At 39.3% G+C, this 17,055-nt stretch overlaps 2 protein-coding genes across 4 annotated transcripts in view; both read right to left on the reverse strand.

Moving 5' to 3' along the window:
* The window catches only part of prkab2 (protein kinase, AMP-activated, beta 2 non-catalytic subunit), a 34,483-nt gene extending 29,035 nt beyond the window's left edge, over window positions 1–5,448 (reverse strand). For both annotated transcript variants that reach the window (XM_061979767.2, XM_061979766.1), the window contains exon 1: window positions 5,204–5,448. The gene's annotated coding sequence lies outside the window, so the exon portion shown is untranslated. The remainder of the gene's footprint in view (window positions 1–5,203) is intronic.
* Window positions 5,449–8,318: 2,870 nt separating this feature from the next.
* LOC133618919 (mitochondrial adenyl nucleotide antiporter SLC25A24-like) overlaps window positions 8,319–17,055 on the reverse strand; it is a 39,206-nt gene continuing 30,469 nt past the window's right edge. For both annotated transcript variants that reach the window (XM_061979753.2, XM_061979752.2), the window contains exons 5-10: window positions 13,914–14,072; window positions 13,468–13,620; window positions 13,282–13,389; window positions 10,885–11,052; window positions 10,635–10,785; window positions 8,319–8,795 (exon numbers count right to left, since the gene is read on the reverse strand). In XM_061979753.2, the coding sequence (XP_061835737.1) occupies window positions 8,614–8,795; window positions 10,635–10,785; window positions 10,885–11,052; window positions 13,282–13,389; window positions 13,468–13,620; window positions 13,914–14,072 (921 nt within the window). In that variant the 3' untranslated portion in view covers window positions 8,319–8,613. The remainder of the gene's footprint in view (window positions 8,796–10,634; window positions 10,786–10,884; window positions 11,053–13,281; window positions 13,390–13,467; window positions 13,621–13,913; window positions 14,073–17,055) is intronic.

Genomic DNA, 17,055 nt, shown 5'->3' on the forward strand with positions numbered 1-17,055 from the left:
GGATAACATAAGATTGTTAAAAGACTTAATCACTGTGTTTCTTCAACCTCTTAGTTAAACCAAAATATTGTTTATGACATCAAGGACTGCTAAATTTCCTCTTCAAACATTGACTCTACAGTTAATACAAGGTTAGAAAGGGCCATACTATATTTTTGTTTTACATTTAAAACACTTCCTTGTGGTCTACATAACATGTAATGGTGGTTCTTTGGTCAAAATCTTGCATAGATTATGTCTTACAGACCATCTTCAAACAGCATTCTGAACATCTTTTCAGGATGAGTCGTTTTGTGGGCGAGTCTTATTTTACATGCTTCCACTTCTACTGTGTCTTCTCTCCGTCAGCAATGTTGTCGATTTAGCGCTTCCATCTGGAGTCTACTGACAGATATAAGTTCAAAAAACTATACACTACTGTGTCATCGTAGGAGCCAGTCTGCCCCACAACAAGAGTATGGAGAAAAAGAAGGAACTTACTGACTACAATGACAGACTCGCGCAAAGCTCTTCAGATAAATCGCTACCATACATGGAGATATCCACTGACGTCACCAATTGGAAAAACATTCCAAATGGGGCAAATTCCAAACAACTCATTTGGAGGAAGTATAAAGGATGGCAAGATATATATATATATATATATATATATATATATATATATATATATATATATATATATATATATATTAGGGGTGTGGGAAAAAATCGATTCAAATTCGAATCGCGATTCTCACGTTGTGCGATTGAGAATCGATTCTTATTTTTTAAAAATCAATTTTTTATTTAATTTTGTTTTAATTATTATTTTTTTTAATTAATCAATCCAACAAAACAATACACAGCAATACCATAACAATGCAATCCAATTCCATAACCAAACCCGACCCAGCAACACTCAGAACTGCAATAAACAGAGCAATTGAGAGGAGACACAAACACGACACAGAACAAACCAAAAGTAGTAAAACAAAAATGAATATTATCAACAACAGTATCAATATTAGTTACAATTTCAACATAGTGATTAAAAATCCCTCATTGACATTATCATTAGACATTTATAAAAAATAAAAATAAATGAACAATAGTGTCACAGTGGCTTACACTTGCATCGCATCTCATAAGCTTGACAACACACTGTGTCCAATATTTTCACAAAGATAAAATAAGTCATATTTTTGGTTCATTTAATAGTTAAAACAAATTTACATTATTACAATCAGTTGATAAAACATTGTCCTTTACAATTATAAAAGCTTTTTACAAAAATCTACTACTCTGCTTGCATGTCAGCAGACTGGGGTAGATCCTGCTGAAATCTTATGTATTGAATGAATAGAGAATCGTTTTCAATCGGGAAAAAAATCATTTTTGAATCGAGAATTGTGTTGAATTGAAAAAAAAAAAACGATTTTGAATCGAATCGTGACCCTAAGAATCGATATTGAATCGAATCGTGGGACACCCAAAGATTCACAGCCCTAATATATATATACCAGTGACGTGCGGTGAGGTTCATGGCTGGTGAGGTACTGACTTCATCACAGTCAGATTTACAAACATATGAACCCTAAAGAGTATCTTATTCACCATTTGATTGGCAGCAGTTAACGGGTTATGTTTAAAAGCTCATACCAGCATTCTTCCCTGCTTGGCACTCAGCATCAAGGGTTGGAAGTCACTGCTGCTGCCCACTGCTCCCCTCACTTCCCAGGGGGTGAACAAGGGATGGGTCAAATGCAGAGGACAAATTTCACCACACCTAGTGTGTGTGTGACAATCATTGGTACTTTAACTTAACTTTAACTTTACACAAACAAACTGTAGCACACAAAAAAGCACATTTAATTAAAAAAAACGTTATTATGGTCTTACCTTTACTTATAGGTGCGGGAACAGTGGTGTTTGTGTTGGAGGAGTTGTGAATGAATGAAATATGAAATCCGTGCTGCAGTCTGCAGGTGTACCTAATGTTGTGTCCCTGCAGTCGTTCGCGGCTCCTCCGGCGCGAGCAATGTTGTTTTTGCACTTTTTGGCTTCTTGTTAAGTGACTTTTTTGGGTGGATTCGGTCTTGCACGTGGAGGGTTTGGGTGTGGGCTTTGGTTGGTGTGGCGCTCCGGTCGGGGGGTGCAGTCTGCGGCGGAGGTGCAATAACCGGCACCAGGAGGCGGGGTTACGCGAGCCTCACACAGTGCATCTTCGCAGCAGTTTTATGATCGCTCAGCACAAGAAATATGTTACACACATACAGTTGTTGACAAAATACACTGTACATTATATACCTCAGCTAACTAAACTATGTAAATGTATAATATAATTCATATAGCAATACGGTCTCACTGCACAGCAGGCCAGCAGTTAGCCGAGTCATTGCGCAATCCATGGTGAGGCACAACTGAGTGACGTGCCTCAACTGGCTGCTGACTCACCGCACCGTCTCTTCTCAGTATTTGAACGGCAAATGTGAAAATTCAGCGATTTTGAATAAAAAGAATCTAAAACTGGTGAAGTTTAATGGAAAATAACTTTATCGTATAATCACTGGATACATATAACAATTTAATTAATTTTTTTTCTTTTTACATTTTTTTTCTTTCCATGATGGCAGGTGAGGCCCCACCTCACCTGCCTCTAGTGACCGCACGTCACTGATATATACATATATATACACACACACACACACACACACAGTACAGAACAAATGTTTGGACACACCTTCTCATTTCAATGTGTTTTCTTTATTTTCAAGACTACTTACATTGTAGATTGTCACTGAAAGCATCAAAACTATGACACCTCTGAAGTGAAAACCATTTCAGATGACTACCTCTTGAAGCTCATCGAGAGAATGCCAAGAGTGTGCAAAGCAGTAATCAGAGCAAAGGGTGGCTATTTTGAAGAAACTAGAATATAAAACATGTTTTCAGTTATTTCACCTTTCTTTGTTAAGTACAAAATACATGTGTTCATTCATAGTTTTGATGTGACAATCTACAATGTAAATAGTCGTGAAAATAAAGAAAACGCATTGAATGAGAAGGTGTGTCCAAACTTTTGGCTTGTACTGTGTGTATATATATATATATATATATATATATATATATATATATATATATATATATATATATATATATATATATATATATATATATATAGCCGCCATGCCTCCATGGTTTGATTACAAGCTTTCTGAACTTAATGCAGATCCCAAGTAAAAACAGGTACCAATAGGTAAGTAAAGTTGGTTTTGCACAATAGGTCTCGTTTAATGATGGTGACAGATTGACTCTGGAACAGATTATTGCAAATATTTTATCAAAATTAAAATTATATTTTACTCAATGGGCTGGTTTGAAGTGGGCAAACACAATTATATAATAATGGCCTTCTGCCCTTTTGTGATGTACAGAAAAAGATTTATCTGTAATAACATTTTGGAAATGGGCTTTTTAAAAAAGTTGGTATTGTAGGTAGGAAAAAAGTGATCAAATTATGCACCAGTAATGTGTTCTTATTACCGTATTTTCCGCACTATAAGGCGCACCTAAAAACCACAAATTTTCTCAAAAGCTGACAGTGCGGCTTATAACCCGGTGCGCTTTATATATGGATTAATATTAAGATTCATTTTCATAAAGTTTCGGTCTCGCAACTACGGTAAACAACCGCCATCTTTTTTCCCCGTAGAAGAGGAAGTGCTTCTTCTTCTACGCAAGCAACCGCCAAGGTAAGCACCCGCCCCCATAGAACAGGAAGCGCTTCTTCTTCTACTGTAAGCAACCACCCGCCCGCGTAGAAGAAGAAGAAGCGTGCGAATATTACGTTTCATTTCCTTTGTGTGTTTACATCTGTAAAGACCACAAAATGGCTCCTACTAAGCGACACGCGTATAACGCAGAATTTAAACTTACATCACAGATGGTGTCAAAAAACAAGTGAAGCACACAAATACAACACTCGCCGTCATTCCGGGTGGATTAACCAAAGAACTCCAACCGCTCCATATTGGTGTCAACAGGGCATTTAAAGCACGACTGCGAACGGCGTGGGAACAATGGATGACCGAAGGCGAACACACCTTCACTAAGACAGGGAGACAGCGCCGGACGACATACGCCAACATCTGCCAGTGGATCGTAAATGCCTGGGCGGATATTTCGGTCACAACTGTGGTCCGAGCTTTCCGGAAGGCAATGACTTCGACGAGACGGAGCCGGCCATTTTGGATCCCGTATTCGCCCAACTTTTTAATTCGGACACCGAAGGAGAAGAATTCGAGGGATTTATGAATGAAGAATAACTTCAGAAAGTGAGCGTTATGTTTATTTTGTGTGTTGTGACATTAACGTTCGAGCAACATTATGTTGCTATTGCTCTGCACTATTTTGAATTTTACTATGTTTGTGATTGCACATTTGCGTACATTTTGGGAGTGAACAGAGTTGTTAGAACGCTGGTTTTTAATATATTATTAAAGTTTGACTGACCTATCTGACTGTTTTTTTGACATTCCCTTTAGCGCAGTTAGATGCGGCTTATAACACGGGGCGGCTTATAGGTGGACAAAGTTTTGAAATATGCCGTTCATTGAAGGCGCGGCTTATAACCCAGGGCGCCTTATGGTGCGGAAAATACGGTAAATTAAAAGGTGGTTGTATTGGAATAGGAGGAGTGACTGAACTACACTGGTGTTGTACTATACATGTATAACAACAAAAGGTATAATTGCTTCGTCATGATGACCAAATGGTATTTTATGCATTGCATGGACTTAAAACCGCTTTACGTTGATGCTATCACAAATGTAAACAAGCTTGTTATGTCAAGACATGAGAGAGGCAGCCAGTCATAAAAAAGCAGCACAAAATAAGCGAGGAAAAAGTATCCTTGCAGGTGTAACCTCCACACATGAAGTATTTGTAGTATCCTTGCAGTTGTAACCTCCACACATGAAGTATTTGTAGTATCCTTGCAGTTGTAACCTCCACACATGAAGTATTTGTAGTATCCTTGCAGTTGTAACCTCCACACATGAAGAGTGAAGTATTTTTAGCTGCTACTTGTGGCGCTGCTCGCTCAACCACAGGCTCGGGCTTTGCTACCACCAGGCCGTTTCCAAGTCATGTTTTATCGACACTGTCAAGTGTCGAGTATGAGGTGAGAAAAGTCTAGTATTCACAATTTATCTCCAAAACTCACCTCCGCAAGCTGGCGTTAAATTGCCGACTGTTTTTAGTCGGAGACCCTCCTACTTGTTTCCTCCTCACCAACTGGAGCTGTCAGACTGTGAGCCATCTACGGCATTGGCATGGCGTCATTTCCGGTACGAGTGTGAAGGACTACAAACCACATTTGTATGTTTTACAAGGGGAGACAATTTTATAGTATTTTATATCATGGCCCTCGTCTTTTTTTTTTCATCCTAACCAACTGGAGCTGTCAGACCGTGACCCTGCGACGGCGCGCGGGGAGGAACCTAATTAAAATAGCGTCATTTCCGGTACAAGTATGACGGATTCTAAACCAAGACGACATTTACACAAATACGCCATGTCGACACTAGAGGTCAGCATTGCCCCAAGAGAGGCTCTGAGGCGACTTTAAAAATGACACAACTGTTTCTCTCTGCTGTTAAAGGTCAAAAACTGACATTACATGCGTTCTTTATGTGATATGATAAGTTTGAAAGTTAGCCAGTCCAAAAGTTATTTATTAATTTATCGAATCGGATTGTGTTTTGATTGTAGCGTCAGGTTATAAAGTAGTACAGTATATATACAGCAGTGATGTGCAGTCAGGGGAGGCAGGTGAGGCGGGGCCTCACGTGCCATCATGGAAAGAAAAAAAATGTAAAAAGAAAAAAAATAATTAAATTGTTATATATATATCCAGTGATTATACTATAAAGTTATTTTCCATTTAACTTCACCAGTTTTAGATTATTTTTATTCAAAATCACATTTGCCATTCAAATACTGAGAAGAAACTTGCGGTAAGTCAGCAGCCAGTTGAGGCACGTCACTGAGTTGAGCCTCACCATGGATTGCGCAATGACTCAGCTAACTGCTGGCCTGCTGTGCAGTGAGACCGTATTACTATATGAATTATATTATACATTTCCATAGTTTAGTTAGCTGAGGTATATAATGTACAGTGTATTTTGTCAACAACTGTATGTGTGTAACATATATTTCTTGTGCTGAGCAATCATAAAACTGCTGCGAAGACGCACTGTGTGAGGCTCGCAGTAATCCCGCCTCCTGGTGGTAGAGGGCGGTAGTGATCCCAGAGATCATTCATGCGACTACTCGGCTGCAGAAGAAGTGACAACAAGCAGCAACAGTTAGCAGCAATCGTATATTTTTTCCTCTTGCCTGGACTATTAACATGGAGGATTACATATCTAAAATAAAACAGTTTTCTAAACTGGACTTTCAATCGAACCAGGAGGTAATAATTAAAGGAAGATCTCCATCGAGACAGAGAGACTTTTAAAACTGAAGAAAGATAAGGAATACTTCTATAAACAAGTTATCGATGCTTTTGTTCAGAAGGAGCTGTGCATGGACTTCATTTATAAGTAACGATAAGACCATAATAACTTTTTTATTAAATGTGCTTTTTTGTGTGCTACAGTTTGTATGTGTAAAGTTAAAGTTAAGTTAAAGTACCAATGATTTGACCCATCCCCTTGATCACACCCTGGGAGGTGAGGGGAGCAGTGGGCAGCAGCGTCGCCGCGCCCGGGAAGCATTTTTGGTAATTTAACCCCCAATTCCAACCCTTGATGCTGAGTGCCAAGCAGGGAAGAATGCTGGTATGAGCTTTTAAACATAACCCGTTAACTGCTGTCAATCAAATGGTGAATAAGATGCTCTTCAGGGTTCATATGTTTGTAAATCTGACTGTGATGAAGTCAGTGCCTCACCAGCCATCAACCTCACCGCACGTCACTGATATAAAGTATATACACGTTCCATTAAGACCTCTTTTGATCTCATGTACTTCCATTATAGCTGCATTTTTAACATAATCCTGATACATTGTCTATGCTTGTTCCATGAAAACCAAATTAATCTCATTCTTGCCTATTGAAAAACAAGAAAATATTGGTTTAGTTTAATTGAGCCCCTTAACCACCAGGTGGTGCCAGAAAAAACAATGATGCCTAATTCTCAGAGATTTGATGAGCATAAATGAGTTAAAACTGCCACAAAACCGCTAAAACACAATGAAAATGATCTTGGGCAGTTCTATATAACATGGCAGGTGTATATACAAGACTTGTGTGAACTCAATAAACTCAACCAAGTACTGCCTGCTTTATTTCTCATTTTAGCTCAGTAGGCACTGTACATTATTTTTGTCTACTTGTCTACTGTATCAATGTTGTCATAAATAATTGACCAATTCAAGGCTGTAATTACTCAATTTCAAATATTGCAATCTGCAACTTATTTTTTATAAATATTGCATATTTAAAATGTTCCAGTTATGAAACAAACATTCATTACTTTTGACCAAAAGGCCAAAAAACAAACAAAACTTAAAATTATTCAAATTAAAATGAGCGGTTCGCTTTTGGATTCTAAAGGTAATAGTGTGGATTGTCAATCACAGTGCTTTCGGAAAGTATTCACGGCGCTTCACTTTTCCATATTTTATGTTACAGTCTTATTCCAAAATGGAATACATTTGTTTGTGTCCTCAAAATTCTACACACAATACCCCATAATGACAATCAGAAAAATGAGGTGGCGACTTGTCCAGGGTGTAATCCGCCTTCCACCCGGATGCAGCTTAGATAGGTTCCAGCACCCCCCGCGACCCCAAAAGGGACAAGCGGTAGAAAATGGATGGATGGATGGACGGACAATTAGAAAACATTTTTTTAAGATTTTTGCAAATGTGTTAAAAATTTAAAAAACTTAGAAATCACATGTACATAAGTATTCACAGCCTTTGCTCAATACTTTGTTGATGCACCTTTGGCAGCGGATGGTGGGGGGCTGTGATATTTCGATTTTAAATTGGTTTATCATTTTCAAGAATCGATTAAAAAAATGTTTTTATTCTTTTCAACAATCCATTTTAAAAAATATGTTATTTGTAGGTCATCTCTGCACTAAGTCGCCGCATGTATACGTCATATGTCACCAAACCTGTTTTGAAAAGGTTTTATTAACCGGTTTGAAAAGAGAATCGCGTTGAATCGATTGTAAATTGAATTGTCGCCCAAAGAACCAATAGAATGGTGAGCAGTTGAAACATTCCGATCCCTAACTGTGTGTTTCACTGATTTGTATTAAATTGGAAGACCAACCAGCATTGATATTTTCACAGTTTTATGTTTGCATTCAGTTACAGTTCAGTCTCACTGAGTCAAGTATTGTTTTGCACAATGCGTACATTTCTCAGCAGCAGGAAGACAAAAAGAAAGCATGCTTACCGGTAGTATAAATAATTCATATTTTCGCTAATAACAGACCACCCTGAGTGCAATACATCTTCCTGACCACAGAGGTCCAGCATCAGCTGGCGGAAGTCATGCCATGTGAGCCAGTCCTCTCAGGTGATCCAACACATTACAGTGGAATATTCTTGCAGTGTCATTTGCTGATTCCCAATCCAATCTTCATGTACTCGTAAACAACATAGCTGATGCTGACAGCCGGGATAACTTTCATAAAGTTAGGCAGGATCCCTCGATAGAGTCCAAAAAAGCCATCTTTGGCTACAATGTTCTTTAGTAGCGAAGTCATGGAGGGCTGGTCTGAGGCATCCATGGAAGCTGAATAGGAAGCAAATGTATGAATGAAGGCTTTTCTCAAAACATAATGTATAAGACAAAGCAAATATAGCGGCTAATAGGGTTGTCCCGATACCAATATTTTGGTACCGGTACCAAAATGTATTTTGATACTTTTCTAAATAAAGGGTACCACAAAAAAATGGCATTATTGTCTTTATTTTATCCAAAAATCTTAGGGTACATTAAACGTACGTTTATTATTGCAATTTAGTCCTTAAATAAAATAGTGAACATACTAGACAACTTATCTTTTAGTAGTAAGTAAGCAAACAAAGACTCCTAATTAGTCTGCTGACGTATGCAGTAACATATTGTGTCATTTATCATTCTATTATTTGGTCAACATTATAAAGGACAAGCGGTAGAAAATGAATTATTAATCCACCTGTTCATTTACTGTTAATATCTGCTTACTTTCTCTTTCAACATGTTCTATCTACACTTCTGGTAAAATGTAATAATCACTTATTCTTCTCTTGTTTGACACTTTACATTAGTTTTGGATGATATCACAAATTTAGGTATCGATCCGATACCAAGTAGTTACAGGATCATACATTGGTCGTATTCAAAGTCCTCATGTGTCCAGAGACGTATTTCCTGAGTTTATAAACGTAATATGATTTTTTTTTAAAAAGGAGAAAAGATTTTGAGACGATAAAAAATATCGATGTAATCATAGTAGTATCGACTAAATACTACTAAGTACTTGGTATCATTACAGTGGATGTCAGGTGTAGATCCACCCATGACATTTGTTTACATTTAGGAACGGCGTCATTAGCGGTGATGCCGGTGAGCTATTGTATCCTCCTACGGTGAAGCATGTTTAGCTATTCCTCGTCCTGCAAGAATGATACTTGTATGAAACTCACTTTGTCGCCATGGAGGCGAGGATTAGTGATTTAAAAGTAGCTAAAACACTGCCGACTGCGGATGGATGTAAGCTGCTAGCTAGCTAACCATGTCTTAAAGCAGTGGTTGTCAACCTTTTTTCAGTGATGTACCCCCTGTGAACATGTTTTTAATTCAAGTACCCCCTAATCACAGCAAAGCATTTTTGGTTGAAAAAAAGAGATAAAGTAAAATACAGCACTATGTCATCAGTTTCTGATTTATTAAATTGTATAATAGTGCAAAATATTGCTCATTTGTAGTGGTCTTGAACTATTTGGAAAAAAAGATATACAAATAACTAAAAACTTGTTGAAAAATAAAGAAGTGATTCAATTATAAATAAAGATTTCTACACATATGGTAATGAATGGAATAGCCTACTTGATTTGATGTTCAGTTTATGAACTTACATTCATATTTTGTTGAAGTATTATTCAATAAATATATTTATAAAGGATTTTTGAATTGTTGCTATTTTTAGAATATTTAAAAAAAAAATCTCACATACCCCTTGGCATACCTTCAAGTACCCCCAGGGGTACACGTACCCTCATTTGAGAACCACTGTCTTAAAGCACCTCTTCCTGAGGGCGTTTCATTGTTATAGCTTCACCTTTATCGTCAGTTTTTAGGCCAAAATGCGTCCATTCTCCCTTTTCTGTATACACACTGTGTCTGCTTGTAAGTACTCTGTGTGTGTGCGCTGCCGAACATGCTCCTCTGCTCGTAAACCCAGCAATGTCATGACGTGACGCCGCACCGTCATGTCCGTTAAAAAAATACAATAAAAAAAAATTGCAAACCGGTACTTTCCAAACAGAGTATAGCACCGTTTTTGATTCATTAGTACTGCGATACTATACTAGTACCGGTATACCGTACAACCCTAGCGGCTAATATACACAAATGCACTCGGTTTACCTCTTGCTTGCATGCGTGTGCGCACGAGTGCAAGAGGATAGCTGGCCAGCTGTCCACAGGTACTAGAAATAGTGCCGCATCCCAGCAACACAAGAACTCCTGGATTGGCCGATTCTTTGGTGTGGTACGACAGCCACGCATTCTTAAGAGTCTGTGTACAAAGATGTGACAACGTGAGGAATCTTCTTCACCTTAGCCGTAGAATAATGCCAACATTGCATACGTTGACTGAACTGTTGCTCGGGCCTACCTCGTAAACGGCGAGGTCTATCCCGGCGTAGGGAATGATGCCGAGTAAGTTTGGAATGTAGCCCTTGTAGAAGGCCATGACGCCCTCTTTCTTCAGGATTGTCTTGGCACAGTTGAACATTCCTGAATACTGACCGGTCTTCCTCAGTGTCAGCCTCGTCTTTAAAACCTAAAGTAGACAAAAGACATGACTTTGTGTTCTCTTCTAAGTAAAAAAATAATCATTGCGTTTTATCATTCAATTATTATTGAATTAGTCTTCAAATGGGTTTATAATCTGGCCTTTCCAGATTTGACATCAAGCGAGTGCAAAAACTGTAATTGCATGTGCGGAGTTTGAGTGATTGTCCTCCTTCTCTGACATATTCTCCCTGCAAAAACTGAAATCCCAGCACGATTAAATACTGTATTGACCTGAATATAAAACAACATTTTCCCCTTGAAAAAGAAAAAGAAAAAAGTCTAAAAAAAAAAAAAAAAAGGGGGTCATCTTTAATTTGGGTCGAGACAGTATCTTAAAAAATTATTTTTGGCTAACCAGATTTCTTGCCATGTTTGGCCAACTTGCTTACCTTAAGTAATATGTACTAAAAACTAAAAATTCTGTTAGCATAGATTTGTGGTACCTTGGTTTTTGTAATCCGTTCCAACACTAACCCTATTCTTGAAATGATTTAACCACACTTATTTTGTTCCAAACATCCAAAAATATTAACAAAAAAATGCGAACTACAAAACCCAAAACCAGTGAAGTTGGCACGTTGTCTAAATGGTAAATAAAAACAGAATACAATGATTTGCAAATCCTTTTCAACTTATATTCAATTGAATAGACTGCAAAGACAAGGTACTTAATGCTCCAACTGAGAAACTTTGTTATTTTTTGCAAATAATCATTAACTTAGAATTTAACGGCAGCAACACATTGCAAACAAGTTGGCACAGGGGCATTTTTACCACTGTGTTACATGGCCTTTCCTTTTAACAACACTCAGTAAACGTTTGGGAACTGAGGAGACGCATTTTTTAAGCTTTTCGGGTGGAATTTTTTCCCATTTTTGCTTGATGTACAGCTTAAGTTGTTCAACAGTCTCCGTTGTGGTATTTTAGGCTTCATAGTGCGCCACACATTTTCAATGGGAGACAGGTCTGGACTACAGGCAGGCCAGTCTAGTACCAGCACTCTTTTACTATGAAGCCACACTGTTGTAACACGTGGCTTGGCATTGTCTTTCTGAAATAAGCAGGGTCGTCCATGATAACGTTGCTTGGATGGCAACATATGTTGCTCCAAAACCTGCATGTACCTTTCAGCATTAATGGTGCCTTCACAGATGTGTAAGTTACCCATGTCTCGGGTACTAACACACCCCCATACCATCACAGATGCTGGCTTTTCAACTTTACACCTATTAAAGTCTTTTCCGCTTTGTTCCAAAGGACACAACGTCCACAGTTTCCAAAAACTATTCGAAATGTGGACTCGTCAGACCACAGAACACTTTTCCACTCGGCATCAGTCCATCTTAGATGAGCTCGTGCCAAGAGAAGCTGGCGGCGTTTCTGTGTGTTGTTGATAAATTTCGCTTTGCATAGTAGAGTTTTAACTTGCACTTACAGATGTAGCGACCAACTATAGTTACTGACAGTGGTTTTCTGAAGTGTCCCTGAGCCCATGTGGTAATATCCCTTACACACTGATGTCGCTTTTTGATGCAGTACCACCTGAGGGATCCAAGATCACAGGCATTCAATGTTGGGTGCAGTGATTTCTCCAGATTCTCTGAACCTTCTGATGATATTATGGACCGTAGATGGTGAAATTCCTAAATTCCTTGCAATAGCTCGTTGAGAAATGTTGTTCTTAAATTGTTTGACAATTTGCTCACGCATTTGTTCATAAAGTGGTGACCCTCACCCCATCCTTGTTCGTGAATGACTGAGCATTTCATGGAAGCTTCTTTTATACCCAATCATGGCACCCACTTGTTCCCAATGAGCCTGTTCACCTGTGGGATGTTCCAAATAAGTGTTTGATGAGCATTCCTAAACTTTCTCAGTCTTTTTTGCCACTTGTGCCAGCTTTTTTTAAACATGTTGCATGCATCAAATTCCAAATGAGCTAATATTTGCAAAAAATAAAGTTTTCAAGCTTGAATGTTAAGTATCTTGTCTATGCAGTCTATTCAATTGAATATAGGTTGAAAAGGATTTGCAAATTATTGTATTCTGTTTTTATTTACCATTTACACAACGTGCCAACATCACTGGTTTTGGGTTTTGTAGTTAAGATAAGCATATTGGTTTGATTTATTATATAAAAGCCAAACTGGGCACAAGGGCTTGTACACAACAGCTCAGAACTATGTGCCTGTGAAATACATCACATGAACGGTACCTCCATGGGGTAGATAGCGGTCTGTGCCGTTGCTCCAGCCAGCGAGCCTGACATAAACCTTTTGTGTGTCTCAATTTTCTCCCCCTCTGATGACAGCAACTTTTTAAACTGCAATAGGGAAGTTGAAAATACAAATGTTATAAGTCCAGAGGAATGCATTGTTTAGGGGTAGGGGGGCTCCTTTACCTGCTCATATGCCATGAACTTGATGGCCGTCTCCGGTGCGATCTTTAAAACATTGATGCCGTTGCCTCTCCAGAGTGATGTGAAACCTCCCTCCAGGACCAGATGCTTGAGGCCTCCTGCCAGGCTTATTTTGTTGGTCTTGGTGGAGTGAACCTGCCATTGTACAAAGCAGCATGACTTGCAAATGAAAGACATGCATTTACGAGAGGTGAGCTTACCAAAGACATGCACCTGGGGATAAGTTGATTGGCAACACTAAATTGGCCCTAGTGTGTGGATGTGAGTGTGAATGTTGTCTGTCTATCTGTGTTGGCCCTGCGATGAGGTGGCGACTTGTCCAGGGTGTACCCCGCCTTCCGCCCGATTGTAGCTGAGATAGGCTCCAGCGCCCCCCGCGACCCCAAAGGGAATAAGCGGTAGAAAATGGATGGATGGATGGAGCTTACCTGCATGAAAACCTTCATTCTATCCAGAGGGGCGGTACCAGTACGGGAGACGGAGCCCGCCACGGCGCCCGCCACCAGCTGCTTCCACCAACCGCCCGAGCTCTTCTCCTCTTCTGTGAACTCATCAGGGATGGCGAGGCTGTCACCTATATCCAGCACCTATGTGAGGGCATATTACCCACAGTCACACAAGGTTACTTACGACAACTTCCCTGTTTTCGAATGTGATGTCACAGGATTGCGACAAGTTGCACCTGACAAACTACTATCAAACATTCAACCGGGACAACACTAACACCATCAGTAAAGGTCACCAGGAAATTACACACTGTGAGGAGAATCCTTTGCTATGTTTTTAAGAAACAATGACACTCCTTATGGTCTCACCTAACATGTGCAGTGTTTTCCAAAAAGCAAGAGCAGCTGGTGACACACACACACACACACACACACACACATTCTTGTATTTGTTATCGTCTTGAGACGTCCGAAAAATGCCTACCTCTTTAGGACCACTCTTTCTAGATATGTAAAGATTTGTATTCACAACATTAATAATATATACATACTATGCAAATATAAAAAAGGTACGCTTTTAGTTTGGTTTTTTTTATAATTGTTTTTTAATCTTCATTGTTTACTTCAAGTTATTAAAATATGTCTCTATATACATATTTATTTTTTTATAAATTTTGGCCAAAGGGGGCGCCTTTCAATTTCTTAAACACATGTGTTAATACATATGTTGGCCAGAGGGGGAGCACTTAAAATTTTTACACACACTTGTTATTTCATATGTTGACCAGAGGGGGAGCACTTTTAAAACAGACACAGTCAATTTGAAAAATCCCTCCTTTTTGGGACCACCCTCATTTTGATGGATTTCCCCACCAGGGTTGCAGATGAGACATTCTCTATTAGATGCAATGGTTTTCCAGTATTGGTGCTGTCACGCCAAATTTCTTCGCCCTACAAAAACCTCCCCCCCCCCCCATTTACTTCCGGGGTCATTTTCACTTGCGTCATTTCCTCTTACGTCATTGACAGCGATCGATAACACTTCGGCTTTGACACAGGACAGCAGCACACACAATATTGTAGTGAAATGGTTTCAACAATAATGTTGATTTAAAGTACAGACATTTAACAGTATTATATATTAATTAATATTTTTTGCACGTTACCACGAAGACAGAAGTTCCCAGCAGCGGCCCTTAACACTCCGCCTGGAATTTTTCGAAGCCTGCTGGTGTTTGACATAAGTCCCCTGGGAAAGATAAAGACAAATGTCATTCAGTGACACTACCATTTCCAGGAGATTTGGATTCTATCGATCGCTGTCAATGACGTAAGAGGAAATGACGTAAAAGGAAATGACCCCGGAAGTAAATGGGGGGGGGGGGGGGTTTGTAGGGGGAAGAAATTTGGCGTGACAGTACCATGATTTATGTCCTAACTTGTTCACGGTCCTCATATGGAAGGTACTTTTCCTTGTTGATGTCTCAAGAAGGGTAGAAATACAAGAGCGCACACACACACACACACACACACACACACACACACACACACACACACACACACACACACACACACACACACAAGTTCAGTCACTTTGTGTTCAGCCCAAAATGTAGCCAGTAAGGCTGCAAGACTCGGGCCACGCCCACTGCCATGTTGTAACAGATGCTGTGAACTTGGTTCAAGTGCACAATTTGGCTAAATGACAACAACAAAAAAAACAATATCACAATGTTTTCCCAAAGGCGAGGCTTAGATGGGCTTGAAGAGCAAAGAGGTGACGTATTTCTTCTTGTACCGATGAGTTGCGCTCAGCACCATGACGCCGTCCTACGTGGAAAACACCACATCACACGGACTAAAGTGTGTTGTAAAGCAACAATACGGACGCATTTCTCTTTGAACCATGGACTACAGCCTCTCAGTTGTTGCCATGGCAACCCCAGTTGTCAACAGTTAGTGGACCAGCCGGGAAAACGTGCTGTATTTGGGCTAGTAACTAATACATTTTGATCACTATTTGTATTTAGTACAGTAGTCTTTTTTAAGTATGCCAAACAAATGCATACAACGGTAGTTCTGCTGCATGCTTGAGTAGAAAAAGGTTGTGCCACAGACACACACCCATCCACACAAACACATACATTCTTGTATTTGTTACCTTCTTGAAACCTCCAAAAAATTCCTACCTCATTAGGACCACCCTTTCTAGATATACGTATACAGATTTGTATTTACAACATTAATAATATATACATACTATGCAAATATAAAAAAGGTGATTAATTATGGCCAAAGAGGCGCATTTCAATTTCTTACACATCAAATCAAATCAACTTTATTTATAAAGCACATTTAAAATTTACCACAGGGGTAGCCAAATACTTGTTATTACATATGTTGGCCAGAGGGGGAGCACTTTAAATTGGAAGGTACTTTTCCTTGTTGATGTCTCAAGAAGGATAGAAATACAAGAACGCACACACACACACACACACACACACACACACACACACACACACACACACACACACACACACACACACACACACACACACACACACACACACACACACACACACACACACACACACACACACACACACACACACCATTTATTGTTAGGCAGCAGTAATGTGGACCAATGATAGGGAAGCATGCAACTCTAATCTTGTTTTCCAACCCTAACACGCCACACTGGGTCATAATGCCACTGACAAACAGTATGGAGGTGCACCTCTTAAATAACTTATTAAGACCTGTTTGGTGTGGAGCAACTTGAGAACCCTGACCTAAACCTCCTGCAAACCCTGCGGCATTAACCAACCTCATAAATGTGGATCACAATCCTGTATGCTGCCCAGATAGTTTTTTATATGTGTTAAAACTATTGTGATCTGTTCTAGTTTGTTTCATTTCACAGACTTTGTGTCAGGGTTCTCAAGTTGTTCCACACCTTCCACCACTTACGGTATATTTAACAATGGCTGTGTGTTCAGTCGTGTTAGTGGATTGTCAGCCTACACTGCTATATAAGCTGTATACTGACTACTCTAAAGTACAGTCGTCCCTCGTTCATGGCTGTTAATTGGTTACAGACATAAGTGAATCTTTACTTATAAAA

This window comes from Nerophis lumbriciformis, linkage group LG19 (assembly GCF_033978685.3).
Source record: "Nerophis lumbriciformis linkage group LG19, RoL_Nlum_v2.1, whole genome shotgun sequence".
Classification (NCBI taxonomy): domain Eukaryota; kingdom Metazoa; phylum Chordata; class Actinopteri; order Syngnathiformes; family Syngnathidae; genus Nerophis; species Nerophis lumbriciformis.